The sequence below is a fragment of the Heloderma suspectum genome, chromosome 11 (genome assembly GCF_057233095.1).
Source record: "Heloderma suspectum isolate Gila_16-S chromosome 11, 16-S_ref, whole genome shotgun sequence".
In the NCBI taxonomy this organism is placed as follows: domain Eukaryota; kingdom Metazoa; phylum Chordata; class Lepidosauria; order Squamata; family Helodermatidae; genus Heloderma; species Heloderma suspectum.
In genome coordinates, this window is record NC_139468.1 from 26,524,803 (window position 1) to 26,543,665 (window position 18,863).

The 18,863-nt window shown below is 46.2% G+C and overlaps 1 protein-coding gene across 9 annotated transcripts in view; it reads right to left on the reverse strand.

Annotated features, from left to right (window-relative positions):
- The window catches only part of ZFAND6 (zinc finger AN1-type containing 6), an 81,001-nt gene that overhangs the window by 6,505 nt on the left and 55,633 nt on the right, over nucleotides 1-18,863 (reverse strand). For 3 of the 9 annotated variants that reach the window (XM_084817269.1, XM_084817271.1, XM_084817270.1), the window contains exons 5-6: nucleotides 14,593-14,814; nucleotides 1,836-1,949 (exon numbers count right to left, since the gene is read on the reverse strand). In XM_084817269.1, coding sequence (XP_084673395.1) covers nucleotides 1,836-1,949; nucleotides 14,593-14,814 — 336 coding nt within the window. Of the gene's footprint in view, nucleotides 1-1,683; nucleotides 1,950-9,112; nucleotides 9,259-14,592; nucleotides 14,815-18,863 lie in introns of those variants that run through there. The other 6 variants (XM_084817272.1, XM_084817273.1, XM_084817268.1 and 3 more) reach the window with 3 other exon arrangements.

Sequence of the window (18,863 nt, forward strand, 5' to 3'; positions counted from 1 at the left end):
TCTCCCTGATCGAGTACAGCATTTTCTCTTAAGAATTTTCCCTGAACATCAATTACTATAGGTGCAAAACATGCAGTCTTTGCAGTTAGGTATCTATCTTACCTGCAAAGCAGATAGATTATAGTCTCATGGACAGACCTCCCCACATCTCTGTCCAAAATCTAAGTATTGTCCCCTCAGCACTTTACAAAAAAGGTCAGTATGGATAAGATCCTCCACCTGGAAAGCTGGTGAAATGTGAAGTTTCAGACCAACAAAACTGACACAAGTCCTCCTCCCCACAAAAAGAGAGTCGAGGATCCTTTTCACCATCCTAAATTTAACTTTTCCATTAGCAGAAGTTATTAAGCTTTACTTCAGGAACACTAATTCCTTGAAGATTCTTGCCTAAGATGCTGCTTATCTTTGACTTGGATTATATCTCTCTGAAGACCAGCAAAGGCTAAGGAAGCAATTTATAGCATAATCCTATGCATGCTTAGACACAAAACAGTCCTACAACTCCCAACATCCTGCAGCCAGCCATGCTGTCTGGGGGATGCTGGGAGTTGTAGGATTTAGTTTTGTCTAACCATGCATAGGATTGTGCCCTTAGAGACTCCCCCCCCCCCCACAGGTGTTTGATCTGCTTGACCTGCAAAGTTTTAATTCTACAGGGTATATTAATTCTGCACAAGCTTTAACTATTGGTTTATCTGTATATTTGTTAGTAATTTGCTTAATTGCCATGTGTGTACCTGTGTGTATTTTCCGGAGGGCTGCTGCACATGGAGATATGGTTAATCCTTCGCTCTCCAGCTGCAATCTCCCCTGAAAATCACTCACTACATGGTGATTAAGCTTAGAAAAAACACACCCTTCCACTGGCACCAGCATACACTCAGGGGCTCTGGGAAATAGATTCAGGGCCCAGGCCTAGCAAAGCCCTGTCGCTTTCCCTCTGGACAAAACAGCCTGAAACCTGGAAGTACTAAGCTGAAAATTCTCCAAAGAAATTCTTTGGCTTCAATATTGGGGCCAGCAAAAGGGGCCCTAAATATCGAGGAAGGGACCAGATCTCAGTGGTAGAGAACATGCATTGCCTGCAGAGAGTCCCAAGTTCAACCCCTGGCATCCCCAGTTTAAAATGGATCTGGGGTAGCAAGTGATGGGAAAGATCCTTTCCTTTCTAAGACCCTGGAGAGCTGCTGCCAGTCAGGGTAAAAAATACTGGATTAAAGGGACAAGGCAGTCTGACCTGAGTAGGTAATACTGGGCAGGATAGACAATTTAGTCTGACCTGGTATAAGACAGCTTCCTGTGTTCTTAACCCCTTGTAACTCTTGGGCCAGGGGGAGATGGAGAAAAACCTGTTATTTCCGGGGGGGGGGGGGCTTACTTGTTAGCAACAGTTTCTTGTAAAACATTAATTTGCTGCTACTATATGTAGCAGCAAATCTGCTAGCAAGATTTCCCCCGTAATGGTCTCTGGAACAATTCAATGTCATGATGCACCATCATTCTAAGGGCACAATGTGGGCATTGGAGCGGGGGAGATGGTGGCTGGGAATTCTGCTGTTGCTTGTTGCGACAGGAAACTAATGTTTAAAAGAAGGGGGAAAGGGGGGAAGCCACCGACTCCATTAATGGATAAGCCCATGCCCCCCGACCATAAAATGTTAGTCCCCCCACCCCCAAATTCATTGAAATCCCCCCCTATATTCACCACTTCTGAATGGACAGTGAATTTCGGGGACCAGTTTGAGCAGAACACCACAGGCTTCAAAGCCTGAAGTGGTCTCTTTCTATCCATTCTACAACTCAGGTTTCCAATGACAGAAACTGTGAGAACTTACCGGTGAGACCAACTTTCTTCCGGCACATGAAGCAGCGAGTTTTTTTCTGTTTTGGTTTGTCGAGCGACTTGTCTTGTTCTTCAGAGGAAGGTTCTGCACTATCTGATGCTGAGGCTAGGAAGAAAAAGAGTGGGGGTGGGGGAGAGAAAACGAGTAAAAAGATGGAGAGATAGAACACGAGGCAAGACAAATCTAAGTGAAGCCCGCTTAGCAAATTTCAAATCTGGTGGAGTTCAATTTCTTCCTAAAATGCTGAAGCCACAACCATAACGTTAACCAAATTCCTTCTTCATTCAACTACACAGAAAGGCCCAATTTCCTCTGTGAAGGGCGTAGAGCAATAATCTTGTTTAATCTCCCTGTTGGTCATGGGGCATGTTGAACAAAATGAAACTGAGGATGGAGATGTAGTTTCAGTGGACAGTGGCCATGAATGCTTATTCCAGAATAAAGGTGTTAGTCTTTAAGTTACCACAAGACACTTTGATGCTTTCACTGCATATGAAAGGCAGCTGCATTTAAAATAAATAAGATAAAGATAATATATTGATCCAGTGAAAAACTATGACACGAAAGGGATTACTCTACAGTAGGTCTGTGCCCACCCAACCCCCCTGCCCCCACAGACACATGCAGTACACTAGTCATGTATGGTGGCCCTGTGCAGGGCCGGATGCATGCCCTGTTTTTACTGTAGGGGCTTTTCTGGCAAACCTCAAAGACGTTTACATAAAAGTCATGGAAACATCAGTAAGGGCACAATCCTACGCATGTTTAGACAGAAAAAAGTCCTACAACTCCCAGCATGCTCCACGTAGCGTGGCTGGCTGAGGAATGATGGGTGTTGTAGGGTGTCTTTTTGGTCTAAACACACAGGATTGCACCCTAAGTTATGGTTACACCCTCTCATTCAATGTTTCAATGTGGCTAAAGTCTACCATCGTGGTCCACACCCAATAGTGCTGTAGCTTGATGGCAGAAAATGTACTTCTAATACAAGTGTCCCAGGTTTACAATCCCTGGCATCTCCAGGTATGGCTGGGAAAGGCTCCTGTCTGAAAGCCTGAAAAGCTCCTGCCACTTAGCATTACCATTATAATTTATTAGATTTATTAGACGCCTTTCTCAGACTCAAAGCGACTTACAGCAAAATTAAAATCTAAAAATTAAAGTACCACCGCTGCATAAAACATGAATGACACCATAAGCAATTCAGCTAATGCATTAAACAGCCCATCATATCTCATCAAATGCCTGGGAACAGAGGAAAGTCTTGTGGTGCCAGGAAGATGACAATGTTGGTTCCTGGCAAGCCTTGCTGGGGAGCACATTCCACAATCGGGGGGTTACCTCTGAACCTCCCTCAAAGGAGGACCTCAGATGTTGAGTGTTGCGTATGGGTAGGTTCATACTGGTAGAGGCGCTCTCACGTATTGTGGTCCTGAGCCGTATAACATATATGGTGTTATAGCTAAAGATGTAAACTCCTTGTAAAACCTGTTCTGTCTGCGTTTTGTGGATTGTCAGGTGCCTTTCGTTCCATCGTCTGCTTATTGACGGAATTGGATTTTTTCCAATTCCCTGAATTTGCGCAGATTAGCAGTGGTGAAAATTCGCACTGGCACAAATCCCCCCCAATGCGCATTTTCATGCTTTAGCTTACAGTCGAAATGCACATTTTCGCGTGGTTTCTTAAATATATTTTTCTACAGCTTAATTTGTGCAAAATTCTGGAAAGTTAAAAAAAAAAGAAGTCCGCAAGTCCGCAGAATCAGTGCTACTCAGGAAAAGCTGGTCTGCTGCAGAATCCACGGGCTGGATTTATAGAAATCAGAACTCATTTAATTCCGTTGCAGATTTCTCCATCCCTAGCTATAGCTTAAAACAAGGACCTTGAACTGGGTCCAGCATAGACAACACTGAACAAGAAGGACCAATAGCCCGACCCTGTATGAAGCCGTTTCTTGGAACCAGATGACAGCTCTGTGCCCTATTCTCCTTTGAAACTGTCACCTGGTGCCAGGTTTCCCTGCCAGCCATTTTGGCTTGGTGGTAGAGTAGGATATCACAATGATGAGAACCAGCAGCCATGTTTGGAGAAGCCTTCAATGCAGGTCGAGGGTAACTCCGAATGCTGCCTCTCTGTGGTGGCTCCGAATAGCAGCAAGGGCTGGTGGGTACATGGTGGTGGCGGCGCTGGGGATGAGACAGCAACAGTCCTCAGCCAGCCCTAGGGAGGTGATGAGCTGCATCTGGCTCTGTTGGTCACAAGTTATGCAGGCTGCCCTATAGTGACTTTAACAACAATTCACAGGAGAGATGAGAAACTAGGCTGTTGTCTTGCGTTCTGGCTCACCTAAATCAGCCTTCCCCAACCTGGCGCCCTCCAGATGTGTTAGAGTACAACTCTCATCACTCCCAGCCAGCATGGCTAGGAGTGATGGGAGTTGTAGCCCAACACATCTGGAGGGCGCCAGGTTGGGGAAGCCTGCTCTACACCGCTGTCTTGGAGGCCACCCATCATAATTTTCTTACATTAGGGCCACCAAGTCAAAGGATGCTTGAAAAACTTCCCAGTTAAAATTCAACAGCTGTTTTCATCCTGTGTGGTCATAAATCCAATCAAGCTACGCATACATGGCTGGATTTTTGGGAGTATTTCTTTGATGTCTTCTCTACAGCCACTTGGGATAAGTTGCTTTCAAACAACAACAACAACAATGTGGATTTAAACACAACAACAAATTAATAGAGAAGTGGGCTGCCTCTTCAGGATGTGGTGGAAAACTGAACTTCAAGACAACCTCAGACTCTTCAGCTTTGTGGTCTTAGGGACAATGGGAAGGACAGCACAGTGAGGGAATTCTGGTGATCTGCTGGCCGCAGTTTTAGGAACAACATACATGCAAAATATAACATGGAAAAGTTAATAGGAGATGCTAGGGTTTGAAAGTGAGGGTCAAATTACACAGTACATTAATTGCATAGTGTAGGCTTCTCTTTTTTTAATCCTAGAGTTGGTGCATGCAGCCCAATTTGGATTGGGACCACTGCGCAACTGGAGGGGAGGATGAAACCTTTCCCCCAACAGTTTAAGCACTGGTGCATGGTTTAAAAAGTAAAGAAAAAAGCCTCCCTTGATGCAAAGGTTTATTCCTTTCTGTATGGTGGCCCTGATCTGCATGAGGATCTAGATCTTTAGTCTAAAGTAAAAAAAGATAAGCCTCAGCTACATGCTACGCAATCAACATAATGCACACTTTGACCTTGAGACTGTCTGCATGCAAAGCAGGTGGGCTAAGCTATGGAGAGTGCATGCATGCAGCAGAGATCCAAAGAGTCACCCCATGAGTTCTATGTTTCCAAGAGGGTTTTGGGCATGTTTCTCAAACAGCAGCACCTTCCCCACCCAATGTCCCATAGCAAATCACATTTGAAAAAGGAGGCAACTTGCAAAAGCAACTGATGATACGAGCCTGGCGAGTGTGGGGTTGAGAGGTCATAGGAGCATAGGAAGGTATCTTATATGGAGTCAGGCCACTGGACCACCTAGCCCAGTATTGTTCGCACTGACTGGCAGCGGCTCTCCAGGGTTTCAGGCAGGATTCTTTCCTAGCCCTATTTGGAGATGCCAGGGATTGAACCTGGAACCTTCTGCATGCAAAGCAGGTGCACTACCACTGAGCCACGGCCTCCTTCCTGTTATTTAAAGTCCCATGAGGAACCCCAAAGCCTCTAGGCATGGCCCAAGTGGCCTTTTGGATCCAGCCACTGGGCCTTCACCACTGTTTCTCTCTCGAGACTTTGTAGAATGGGCCTTGCATAGGTGAGGCAGTGAAATTTAAAGCACAGAGTTATGTATAGGGTTTCCGTTAGGGAAAGCACAAAAAGCCACCATTAGCAGCAGTAACGAAAGCTGACTCAGATCCAAAAGAGAAAAACACAGCAAGTTTTCCCATTTCGATTCAGCGATGCTGAACTCCTTCCCTCCCAAAATGCTGCTTTAGTGCTTTCCTTGCTAAATGTATTCATTACCCCGAGACAAAGACAAAAAGGAAAGCCAAGAATTCTGCACCCAAGACCACATTCTGCAATGTCCCCTTGTCCTCCTGCAGAACTGCATACACAGAGCCTGGATATAATGGATGGGAGACTCATGGCTCTCCAATTTTGCTGGCCTCGCAACTCCCATCATCCTCAGCCAGCATGGCCAATGCTTGCTGGCCTCACAACTCCCATCAGCCTCAGCCAGCATGGCCAATGCTTGGGGGTGGTGGGAGTTATAGTCCAGGAACACCTTGAGAGTCCTTCTTGGACAACACTCTGATTGTCCTCCTCTGAACACGCTCCAATTTAAAATGTGGCACCCCGAACTAGACACAGTACTGCAAATGCAGCCTTACCAGTGCAGGACAGAGTGGAACTATTACTTGTGATCTGGACACTGTACTTTGGCTTATACAGCCTAACGCTGCATTAAAAACTCCCCCCACAAAAAACAAACCTACACCCACCGAAAACTGTCACGTTGGGAGAAGCAGTCTAGTCTTGCCTTCTCCTTAGCATGCTGGTGCCTTCCAGATGTACTGGACTTTAACTTCCAACATAAGCGGCTGGGGGATGCTGGGAGCTGTAGTCCAGCTCCCAACATCTGGGGAGCATCAGATGAGGGAAGGCTGATTTGCAGCATTGTTAAGCTGTATGGCCCAAATGCAGATTTAACACCTCAATGAGAATTTGGCCCATCTGCATCATGGATAACTGCACAAAAATAAAATACCCTCATATTCCCTTTCCATGTCTAGGCAGAAATTGTGTGCTTCTGTGGTTTAAAAGAAATTCTGCACCAAAAGCTGAATTCTGCAACCTCTCATTTTGCACAGTTTATTCTGCATTGTCACTATTTTGTCTAACTTATTCTACTAAACACTGGGAGAGGCATGGAGCTAGAAGGGGCACTAAAAGCTCACTTGCTGGTCACTGGAGAGCTTATTTAGCTACCCCACTCCGGCAGCTGCCATTCACCAGGTGCAGCCCACCCGCTTTCAAACCTCTCTCTATAATAATGACCAGAAACCTGTTTTTTTGTTTAAAACAAAACTGAGATTGAAAAGGAGGTAGATCCTGCACCAAACACCACAAGATAATGCCCCCCACCCCCAGTGGAATCATGGGCCTGGTTCAGATGGAACGATTTCAGTCCAGTAAACTATGGCTGATTGGGCCAAGGACAAGACATATGCTCCCTCCTTGCTCCTCCCTTCATGCACCATGCTTTGGCACTGATAATCTGGGCCTGTTAAACCACCATTTCTGGTCACATGTAATCTGGGAATATATGGATCAGACCATGGATTAATAAGAGCCCAATTTCCTGCTTTGGCTGTTGCCCAAAACAGTGCCAAGGTATCAGTCCTGAAGTGAAGGGGAGAAGGGAGAGGAGAGAACATTCAGGAACAAGACTCATTCTCAGCCTAATAAACCACGGTTTTTGACAGCCTTCCCCAACCTGGATGGTGCCCTGCAGATGTTTTGGACTATAACACCCATCAGTCCCGGCCAGCACGGCCAGTGGTCAGGGATGATGGGAGCTGCAGTCCAAAACATCTGCAGGGCACCAGGTTAGGAAAGGACTGTTCCAAAGTAGCCATCCTCTTCCAATACCTGTTACAGGAAGACCCTGAACCAGGCCATGTTGTGCCTAAACCTTGCGCAATAAACTGCTGCTTCAAAATAAACTCTCTCATTCACCCACAGACACGTTCTCCGGCAACCTGGATGCAAAATGGCCCACTGAGGTCCACCTGGCTGCTACATTACTGCAAGTCAATATAGAAGAAGATGGTGTTTTCCGTGGACAAAGTGATTAGGTTTTGAATGGCTGTGCAGATTGCTGCATTAGTTATGGGCTGGTTGCTATTGTTTTTATTATGGTTTATATAGTCCGTGTGCAACATTTCACTCTGATCATTTTTACCATGTTAAGAGCATGCATCTGCATCTGCATCATCATCGTCATCTGACTTTTTTCCTCCAGCAAGGAACCCAAGGCAACTTGTGTTGTCCTCCTCCTCCTCTCCATTTTATCCTTGTATCAACCCTGTGAGACAGGTTAGGCTGAGAGTCCTAAAAGTCACCCAGTAAGCTTCATGGCCAAGTGGGGACTAGAACCAGATCTCCCAAGTTCCAGTCCAGAACTCTAACCACTACACCACACTGACTCTCACTGCCTCGGGTGAGCAGAGAACATGGCTAAAACTTGCTTTGAACAAAAGAAAACAACACCCAGCCTGCAACACGTTTGATGCTGCACTGAACAGCAGAGGCAAATGGGAGGGGCCATTACTCAGTGGTTGAGCCCATGCTTTGCATGCAGAAGGTACCAAGTTCAATCCCCGGCATCTCCAGGTAAGGCCAGGAAAGAATCCTGCCTGAAACCCCGGAGAGCCACTGCCAGTCAGTGTTGACAATACTGAGCCAGATTGACCCATGGTCTGACTCCGTTTAAGGCAGCTTCCTAGGTTCCTATGAGGTCAAGTTTTCAGAGCAGTTAAGAATGCATTCCCTCAATATCAGGCAAGCTCTTCTTGGACAAAGCAGCCTGCAGCATGCCCTGAACCGCTTCTCAAAAGGGATCAGGTCATCTTTTAGATCATTTGTTGGGGAACCCGTGGACCTCCAGATGTTGTTGGGCTCCAAATCCCATCATCCCTGACCACTGGCCATACTGGCTGGGGCTGGCAGGAGTTGGGAGCCCAATGCTATCGGCGGGTGGTGGTGGTGGTTCCATGTCCCATTATAGCACCTTAAACAAGGCCGAGATTAGCTGAAAGGTGTTGCATTTATGTGCCTGACTCCCTCCAAACTCCTAGTGCATAATAGCTCAGAGCCTTTTTGTGACCGGAAGGGTTCCCTACCTAGGTTCACACTGTAAGAGAGCCTGGAGATAAGCCAGGGAGAACAGGACCACTTGGCTCCCCTTCAAATACAGGTAAGGTCTGATTTGAATGCAGGGTCTCTTTGGCCTTGGGAATCCAAGAGAGCAAAACATTTACCGCAGTATGAAAGGAGATTGTGAACCTGCTTTCAGCAGAACATGAACCGAACTTGGTTTTCTAGGTGTGCAAGATGAAGATTAGGCCTTATTATTCCTACAGTATCATCGGTGTATGTGACGTTTTGCAGAGTAAACAAAGGCAAAGAATGGAAACAAGCGGGAAAAAAACCCTTGAGTCCCCTTGCCCTGAGGAGCTTACAGCCTAAATTTATTTAGTTACGTTTCAATCCTGCCTTTCTTCCATCACGGAGCTCAAGGCGGCGGACACGGGGTCCCCCAGCGGCCACCCATCCAGGCACTGACCAGACCCGCTTGGCTTCAGAAAGGCAGCTGCATCATGTGCCTTCAGACCAGAGCCCTGAGACCCTAATTTCAACCGTGGGGGAGACAAAGGGAGGAAAAGGAAGACACAAGGGTTACAAAGGATGGATATGAGGAATGCAATGCATGAGGGCTTGGGATGAGTTTCTGTTTGGGGTGAGGGCTAAGGTATCAACCAGCCTTTCCCCAGTCAGGTGCCCTCCAGTTGGGCTGGACTGCAAGTCCCATCAACCTGGCTGGGGACAATGGAGGCTGCAGTCCAGCACAACTGGAGGGTGCCTGGTTGGGGAAAGGGTGGATTTCCCAGCTCCATGGGTGGAGTTTGAGGAGGGATTTGAAGGGCAAAAGAGCACCATGTGGGTGTTGGGGAGTTCTGGCATAGAGCTACTTGAAGGCCCACCTCTTCCAGTATCAGCTTGCTGAAGCAGTTAGCCATCAATGGCGGTGTGCCATGGTCCCCTGCCCTCTGAAACAGGCCAGGTGGTTACATGAGAGGAACTTTTAAGTGGTTGTCCGTATGCTCCAGAGCTCTCCCTCCACCCCCGCCCCTCCCCGAGGTATGCTCATCCCTCTTTCCTTTGGCCTTCCAGCAGAGGTTAAAGCCACCCTTGTTTCAGAGGGTCTTTGGCACTATGGTGACTGACTCGCTCATTTGCTGCTACTATTTATTTTGCAGCTACTATTTTACTGATTCATTTATATGCTTCTGTGTTGTGTTTTTAATTGCCATTTTAAAAGTGGTCATTGGTAAATATTTTAAATAATTTTTTGTTTTGATTTGGTATGCTCCCTGGATTTTGTTTCTCAGCTTTTCTCTTCTACCTGGGAAGGTGGGAAAAATACTTTAAATGAATACTTAAGAGCAACAGCTGGAGCCATTTGAAGGCGGAGACTGTTGGGGCAAGCTGAAGGTAGATGAGTTAGTGGAGAATTTTAAGTCCCTCCTCTGACCTTCCAAAGACAAAATGATAGCAAAGAGAATGAGACAAAAGGAGAGCTATCTACATGTTGGGGTGGAAGGGAAGACTCCAGCAAAAGTACTGGGGAATGATCAACTCCTGAAGTTACTGCACAAAAAAGCCAGGACTAGGACAGAGAAACTAACACCAAATGTAAACAAGCGTGAAGAGCTAACTGCAGAGTTAGTTGAAAAATGGCAACTGGTTAGACCTCTCGGAGTTGGGATGCCTTGATCAAAGGGTTGACTCTATAAGGAGAGATGGGGCAAGCTAACAGGTTGTTCAGGAATTGGCTCCTGGAGCAGTAAATTCCCAAACACTGTGCCAGGAGAGCTGGGGCAGGAAACATGGGTCCTGCCAGATGTTGTTGGGCTGCAACTCCCATCATCCCTGACCACTGGTTATGCTGGCTAGGGCTGATGCGAGTTGCAATCCAAAAACATTTGGAGGGCTATACATTCCCCACCCCTGTCCTAGGGCAACTTTCCTTAATCTGGAGCTTCCCAGATGGGTTGGATTCCACCTCCATGCTGGCTGAGGGTTTACAGGACTGATATCCAACACATCTGAAAGGCACCAGGTGGGGAAAGGCTGCCCTAGAGGGACTAAAGCATGCCTTAAAGTTACGCCAATACACTGAATGGATTCACAGCAGTAGCCTGTTGAGGGTAGGGAGGCCCACGGACAGCACTGATCTTCCCCTCTATCTGCCAATGCATGGACAGAGACATCATCCTGAAGGAGGAAGGGAAGGGAGGATGCATCTGTTCCCCAATACAGGCTGCCAGCACTGTTGACAGAGGGAGGTCCCACTGCTGGCTGAAGTGGCAACCCATCCCTGAGCCACAAATGGGACCGTTTGGAGCACCAAACACTGGAGGCAGGACTAATGGGGATATTATGCCTGCCCTGTGGCTCTCCAAATAGTTTTTGAGTGTAACAAGTACATCCAATTGCAATCCAGGCAAGAAATAATACTACTACTAACAATACTAATACTAATGCTAATAGTGCCCCAGGTACTAGAAATTTGGGAAACATTGTCCTTCCCCAAGCTGGTGCCTTCCAGATGTGCCATTGGCCATGCTGGCTGGGAATTAAGGTAGTTGCAGTCCAACACATCTGGAAGGCATCAGCTGGGGGAAGGCTCACCTTCATAATAAGGCAAGACCAGAACTGCTGGTCCACCCTTCTAATGGGTGAGCTGGTGTAGGGTAGTGGTTAAGGATGCGAGCAGTGACTCAGGAACTCCCCAGGTCAATCTTCACTTAAGCTATGAACTCACTAGGTGACCTTGGGTAAGCAACATCAAATAACCCAAGTATACTAGGAGCATAGACACATGTGTGCACTACACCACCCACATGCTTTATGTCTGGCCTACCCTGTACACTGCTCATCTGTACAGGGCTAGCATTTCAGATCTTAGCGAGTAATTCACCAAGATCACTAAGGGAGCACATGACTAGGAGGCGGCACTCTGACAGCCTCATCCACCTGCTACTGGAGAAGATTGGGGTTAGCTGTATAGTCAATGGCTGGATCCCTCCCACTCCCAGTTTCAAGCTAGAAAGAAAGGGTGGGGCTCCTTTCATCATCCTTGCCAGACAGTGAGGGGACTCCCCCATGGAAAGAGGGCAAACACAAATGTGGACCCTTGCACGTTAGGCATCTTAGGGCCAAAGCACACGTTGACCTGGTTCGCACAATCGCTGTGGCTTAAACAAGCCATTTCCCAAATAACCTATATTTGAAAATTGCTTTCCCCTCCAAGAAGCCATGCTGCCCAAGTTCGGATGATGCGACAAGCTGTACCCAGGTGGGTAACTAGGCAAATGGTGCCTGGCATGCATTGCAGCGTAGACAAGTCACACAATCACGCAGTGATCGTGTGAACCGGGCCACTGCTTGAAATCTGTGTCTAGCAGCTACATCTCTCCCCCACCCATTTTAGAGTACATTTCTCCACCTCCCCGCCCCATTTTTAGAGGCGGAGAATGGCCCAATTCAGATCAGGACCCTACTGTGGGAGTTAGGGTGGTTTTTAAGATCTAGACTGGGGCCCCTGCGCCTACTTTAGAGTAAAAATGAACAAAAGACATAGCTGCTAGATGCAGATCAAAAGTAATGTCTGTTTTGGCCCTTAGATGTGTTGTGCTATCTAACAGTGTTAAGCTCTCCCTCACTGTACGGTTCTTCAGTTCTCCCTATGCAAGAGGATCTTTTCAGGCTCATCTTTTCTCATGCGTTCCCTAAGCAAACCTTCAATCATTCATCAGACAATATCCCTGCATGAAGTTTTACTTCCCAAGAAACAGAGGGGACCCCCCTGCCGCCGGCCAACTGATCACAGAGGGGGTGACAGATAAGATTAGGAAAACTCTGGAAAAAGGTAGGTAACACTCTGAACATTCAACACATTGGCCAGGATCCAAAGGAAAGTACCATTAAATGAGTTCTGTGCAGCTAAAAGGGGCTTTGGGCATTCATTCCTTTAAAAATCTGCCTCCTCAGCCTTCCTGGGAAAGGACCATAGCTCAGTGGTAGAGCACATGGCTTTGCATACAGAAGGCCCCATATTCAAACCCTGCCATCTCCAGTTAAAAGGATTAGTTAACAGGTGGTGCGATAGACCTCTGCCTTGGACCCTGAAGAAACAGTTGGAATAGACCATACTGGGCTAGAAGGGCAGTAGTGGCATTTAAGCAGAGGCTGGGTGGCCATCTGTCAAGGATGCTGCAGATGAAAAATGCCTGCACAGAGCTAGACTAGAGGGCCTCAAAGGGTCCTTCTAACGCTAAAATTTTATGATTCTGTGACAAAGCATCTGACCTGGTGTAAGGTTGCTCCCTATGCTCCCTCAGTCGCATGTCAGACTGCTTTTGAAACTGGGAAGTTTTACAGCATTTCAAGATATGCATGGAGGGCTGCTGCTATTCAGAGAAGGAAGGTCAAAAATCTAACAGGGCATGTAAGCCCTTGGGTACACATCTGAAGTAGCTTTTATGACGCTGGCCACCAAGCCTGTTGTTTCTTATGCAATCAGAAAACTGTATTTCCTCTTCATTCCAGGGTGACATGTCCTGGAATGTGTTGATGGCCAGAGGGGAAAAAAAAAAGACCAACACAGAAAACCCACAACCAATAGCAAGCACATTTTGGGCGCAATCCTATGCATGTTTAGGCAGAGAAAAGGCCTACGACAAAAGCCCCCATTGCTGGCTGGGGCATGCTGGGAGTTGTAGGCCTTTTCTCTGCCTAAACTTGCATAGGATTGCACCCTTAGTGAATTAACAAAACACTGGACAGCAAGAAGGGTACACTTAATGGTTAAAATTCTTATTTTGTATGTGACCCTCTTATTCTGTATGGAACAGCATGAAGTTGAAAGGTCTGAGGTTGCAATGGAAGTATGAATAAGAAAAAAAATGAAGGGATTATTAGAGCAAAATTATGACACAGGACAGACATACAAACATCCAAATGCAGAAACATGCAGAGAAGGTTGAAAACCCATAGAAAGGTTATGTGTACAAACTTACTCTTTTTGGAAGGCAGCTAAAAAGAACAGCTTTTTTAAAAAAGATCAGCAACTACACTGGGCATAGAAGAATAAAATAAGTAGCAAAAGCATGTTAAGAGGAGGCATTTTGCTAATAGAGAACAACATCTACACCAAAGATGGGGAAAAGAAAGAAAAGGATAGGATAAAATAGGTTTGAGGTCTGCTTCACTGCCAAGTGGTAAGATGGGCATGATCCAGACAGTTTAGCACCCTTGAACTCCCATTCACTCCAATGAGAGAATTAAACACACATGGATAGATCTCCACCTTTGAAATCAGTGGGTTTAAAAAACTGCCAGGTCAGGCGCATCTACACACTATAAGAACTGGATGCTCCTAGTCTCTATTTTACCTGATTTTAAGCCAGTGTTTCCCAAGCTTTTGATACCTGGGGCATAGACTCCCCTTTGCCAGGATTAAGACTATACCTCACTCATATTCAGAGTGATACACCTCTCTGTTCTCAAATCAACTTCTACAATAATGGTGCAGGCATCCTCTGTGTGATGGCAGGAGAGTATAATTAAGATCGCCTTGCCCAGGCAGAGTTCAGGGATGGGACCATGTTTTCCTGGGATTCACTTGTTGCCTCTCAGCTGTACTGCAAAGTGCATCGGGGAATCCTGGTGCCCCCTCACATCGAGATTCTTTGGGATGCTGCTGCTGCCGACATAGCAGCAGAGAGAAAGGTAGGCAAATGTGGCGGAAATCAGTGCTGCCTGGGCATCTCTGCACAGTAGATATGCCATATATGGTGGCTCATTTTTCCAAGGCACACACTAGCCCCTCTGGAGTCCCAGCACACAGTTTGGGAATCACTGCTATAACCTACCATTAACAATGAAACTCACTTACCTACTGTGTTTAGTGTTAAATCTGTATCGTGCCTCTTCGTTTTCACTCTTGTGCTCTCATCCGGGAAATCGGGATCATCTATATTATTTTCTACGCTTGCATCATAATCACACTCTGTTTCTGAGCCCCTGGTAGTGTCAGGTAAATCTGAGTTATCCATCGACAATTCCTCTCCGGTACTGTCTATTGAAATTGTCTCGGCAAGATCCACTGATGTTGGTTCTATTTGTTCAATGGGACATGTATTTCAGGTATGTATTTCGATATATATATATATATATTTAAAAAAACATGCTGTGTTCTCAATTTTAAACTTGTTTGCATTTGTTTATTGTTAAACAGCTCCCCGCCCCCCTTACTTTCATTTCTGGGCTACGACAATGTGGGGCTTATCGACTCTGCAAACACGTCAGGTTGATGGTTGTATTGCTAGTGAGGAAAAATTGTTTAGTACGGGATGTGATTTTGACCTGCGTTGTTATCACTGGAAGCAGAGGACAGGAAAGGCGTGAGGAATATAGAAGGGAAGGCTGGTGTAAAGATATGAATGTCATTTTTTCCACTTTAGAGTAGCTTAGCAAAGAGCCTTCCCCCTTTTTTCCTTAGCTATATAGGAGCAATTCTTTTGTGTTTGCAAAGCGTACGGGGATTTAGAATGGTCTTCTAGCACAGAGAAAAGTGGAACTGAATGAGCACTGAAAAGGGGAGAATATTAGAAACACATTTTCATAGACATGAATGATAGCAAGCAACATGGACGGCATTTTCTTATGTCACTTTTAAGGTCTCTGACAGATAACCCTCACTTCTGAAGGCATGTAAAAAAAAATCCTGCATAGTTCTACTTCATGCAATACGCCACCTTGAAATCACTGATAAAAAGTGTCATATAAATGTTTAATAAAGAAATAAAATTGGTTCACATGCACTCCTTTTCCCACTAGACAAAAAGCACTTCCACAAAGAAATATGAAATCCATGTGTAGATTGACACATTTGGCTGCGGACACACACTGGAAAGCTGCCATTAGTCACAGCTTCCCAATGTGCATACAACACAGCAAAATGAACAGCGGGCAGGTGGGCTGCATGTGTGGAACTGCTTCCAGAACATGCAGAAGGAAATTGCTCTTTCAGAAGATCCACACGCAGATGGTATCCAAGTATTTATTCACATAACCCAACCGGAATGCTGAAAATGTTGAGTCAAGCACCAAGATGCCATCTTCAGGGATTTGGGGTGGCGGTGTATAGTTCAGTCAGTAGAGAATATATTAAGCCCCAATGTCAAGCTTCATCACCTCCAGCTAAAGGAGCCTTCCTTGACCTGACTCCTTCCAGATATGTTGGACTACAACCCCCAATATCCCCAGCCAGTATGGCTGGGGATGATGTGAATTGTAGACCAACACAGGTGCCAAGCTGGGGAAGTCTGAGTTAAAAAGGTCTCACATAGCAAGATAGGGAGATACCTCTTCCTGAGACCGTGGAGAGTCACTACTGAGCAGTCAGATAGGACCAGCCTTCTCCAACCTGGTGTCCTCCAGTTGTTATGGATGGTAACTCTCAGAATCCCTGACCACTGGCCATAATGGTTGGGGCTGATGGGAGTTGAAGTCCAAAACATCCAGAGGGCACCAGGTTGGGAAAGGCTGGATTAGACAATATTGGGGTAGTTGGACCAATGGTACATAAGATACCTTTTACTGGGTCAGACCCATGCATCTCTTGCCCAGTGCCTACTCCTACCAGTATCAGCATTCCAAAGTTTCAAGCAGTTCTTCTCCATTGCTTGCTACCTGAGCTTTTGTTAACTTGAGATGCCAGCGACTGAACCCGAGTCCTTCTGCATGCAAAGCATGCATTCCACCACTGAGCTAGGGTTAGAAGGAGCAACATTGTTTGATGTTAGACCCAGCCCACATTTGTTATGAACCACCAAAGGTTCTGAACAATGCTACATATAAATGAAATCTCAAGCTGACCTATTTCCCACATGCTGGATTTTGCACGGACCCACACAATTCACATTCTACCATACCCAACTAGGCTGAAGTTTTAATCAACAGAGAGATGCATCTAGTAGTATACTCTTCAACTGAAAATCCAGTATGTATGGATTTAACTCATGCAATCCCCGCAAGCAAAATGTGTATTGCATATCTTCAGATATTAATGTTAAACAGGATCTTTGGTCTTCTTATGGAATATGAGAAGGCAGCCTCTTACTAAACGTTACATCAGATTGGAGAAGGAGAGAAGTGAAGCAGGGCCGCTCCATTGGGCTCCTCACCTCCATAAACTATCGCTCGGCTGCAGCCATTCCATCAGGCTGTAGCAGAGGGGGAGAAGGGAGGCAGGGCCACTCCATCAGCTCTGCAGAGAAGTCAGAAACATTTGGTTTCTCATCTCCTTGTACCGTTGCCATTCTAGCTGGTCAATATAAAGACTTTGTAACTAAGAACTAGTGCTGGAGTTTGCTTTTCCCCATCTCCCTTCAGGTCTCTTTTCCTTTTGTGTCATGTCTTGCAGACTGTAAGCCTGACGGCAGGGGCTGTCTTAGTATTAAGACAGTTGTAAACCACTATAGGAGCCTTTTTTGGCTCAAGAACTAGGTAAAACGCTTTAAATAGATAATAAAAGGGCCATGGGTCAGACATTATGAAAGCAGTTTAGATCTTCCATTCATTTATCTTGAAATGCAGACTGTTTTATATCGATATGCAGACAAGGTGTAGACATAACCTGGATTAGCATGGAACTGGCTGGAGAGTTCTATGAAGCATGGATTTGGCATCCTATTTGGCCAGGCTGGCTCTATTTTGCTTAAGCTTTCTGCCACCTATTTTTGTCTTGGGATTTTATATCCCACTTTTGCTCCACACCCCGCCCCCCCAAGACACCCTCATGAGAGGGTGCAGGCAATGCAAACACGCCTCCTGCCGCATTCCAGTTGGGTTGTGCAAATGGCTAATTCCCCTTGTGCGTCAGGAGCTCCATGCAACTGCCTGCAGTGCAATTCTTCCTCCTTCTGTGTGCACGTGCATGTTTGTGCATGTGTGTTGGGGGAGATCTCCATTGGGCGTTACCCAGTCTGACACTGGGCCGAGTACACTGCAAAAACACCGGTCCTTGTAACAAGCACGAGGCCAATCTGGGCCTTCGTTTGAGGGGTCTACTGACCACACTCTTCCCCAAAGCCCTGGAACACAGGCTATGTGTGTCCTCACTCTACCCCCCCCCCCGCCCCCAACGATCCCTACAGTTTCCTTGGGCCGTAAGGATTGCACAGATTGTTGCATGCCATCCATTCAACAACTGTTAGGAGTCCTGGATCTCATCTCTTAAGATTTCATTTCACACTACATAACATTGTAAGAATTAGAAGCTTCCAAACATTAAAGGTTTAGGGTAGGCGGGGGCAATCTATGGCTCTAGGGTCACATGGGGGTCTCAGCTTACTTTCATGAGGACCTCAGCCTAATTTCAAAATCCCTCTGCAAGCTACATGTTCAGATCTCTGGCAACAGCAACCTGTCCCTTCTCGGGACTGCTGCATGGGAAGGAAAAAGGAGAAAGAGACACAAGGGGTCAGCAGATAGAGAAAAAGGGTGACACAGCCACTTTGGGCTCTGGCCCTCCTCACCGGCACCCATGACAAAAAAATGGTTGCCCAGCCCTGGTTGACGGCATATTCACAGATACAAGCACAGCCTGCTCTAGCAAATGTACTATCGAACAAAGAAGCCCTCCTACAGTGAAGGGACCCTCCTGACCCACACCAGAAGTGGTTCCAGGTAGGGATGTACGGATTGTGAATTCCGTTCCGTCTGCATTTCGCAGATTGTCAGGTGTTCCATTCCAATTTTGTTCCATTGTCCGCTCATTGACAGAATCGGATTTCCCCCAATTTCCTGCATTTGCACAAATTCACACCTGTGAAAATTCCCCCCCCCCCCCAGTGTGCATTTTCATGCTTTAGTCTTTGGAGGAAATACACATTTTCGGCTGGTGTTTTTTTATTGTACTTATTTTTCTATGACTAAATACACATAAAATTCCAGAAAGTTTCTAAAAAATGGTCTGCCAGTCTATGGAATCCACGCAATTTGGGAAAAGCTGGGCCGCTGGGAATCCGTGGGCTGGATTCATAGAAATCCAAACTCATTTGATTCCATTGCGGATTTTGCTGACATCCCCAGCTCAAGGCCAGTGGCCAGAGTTCCATTCAAGGGAGGGACCATAGCTCAGTGGTAGAAAACAGGCTTTGC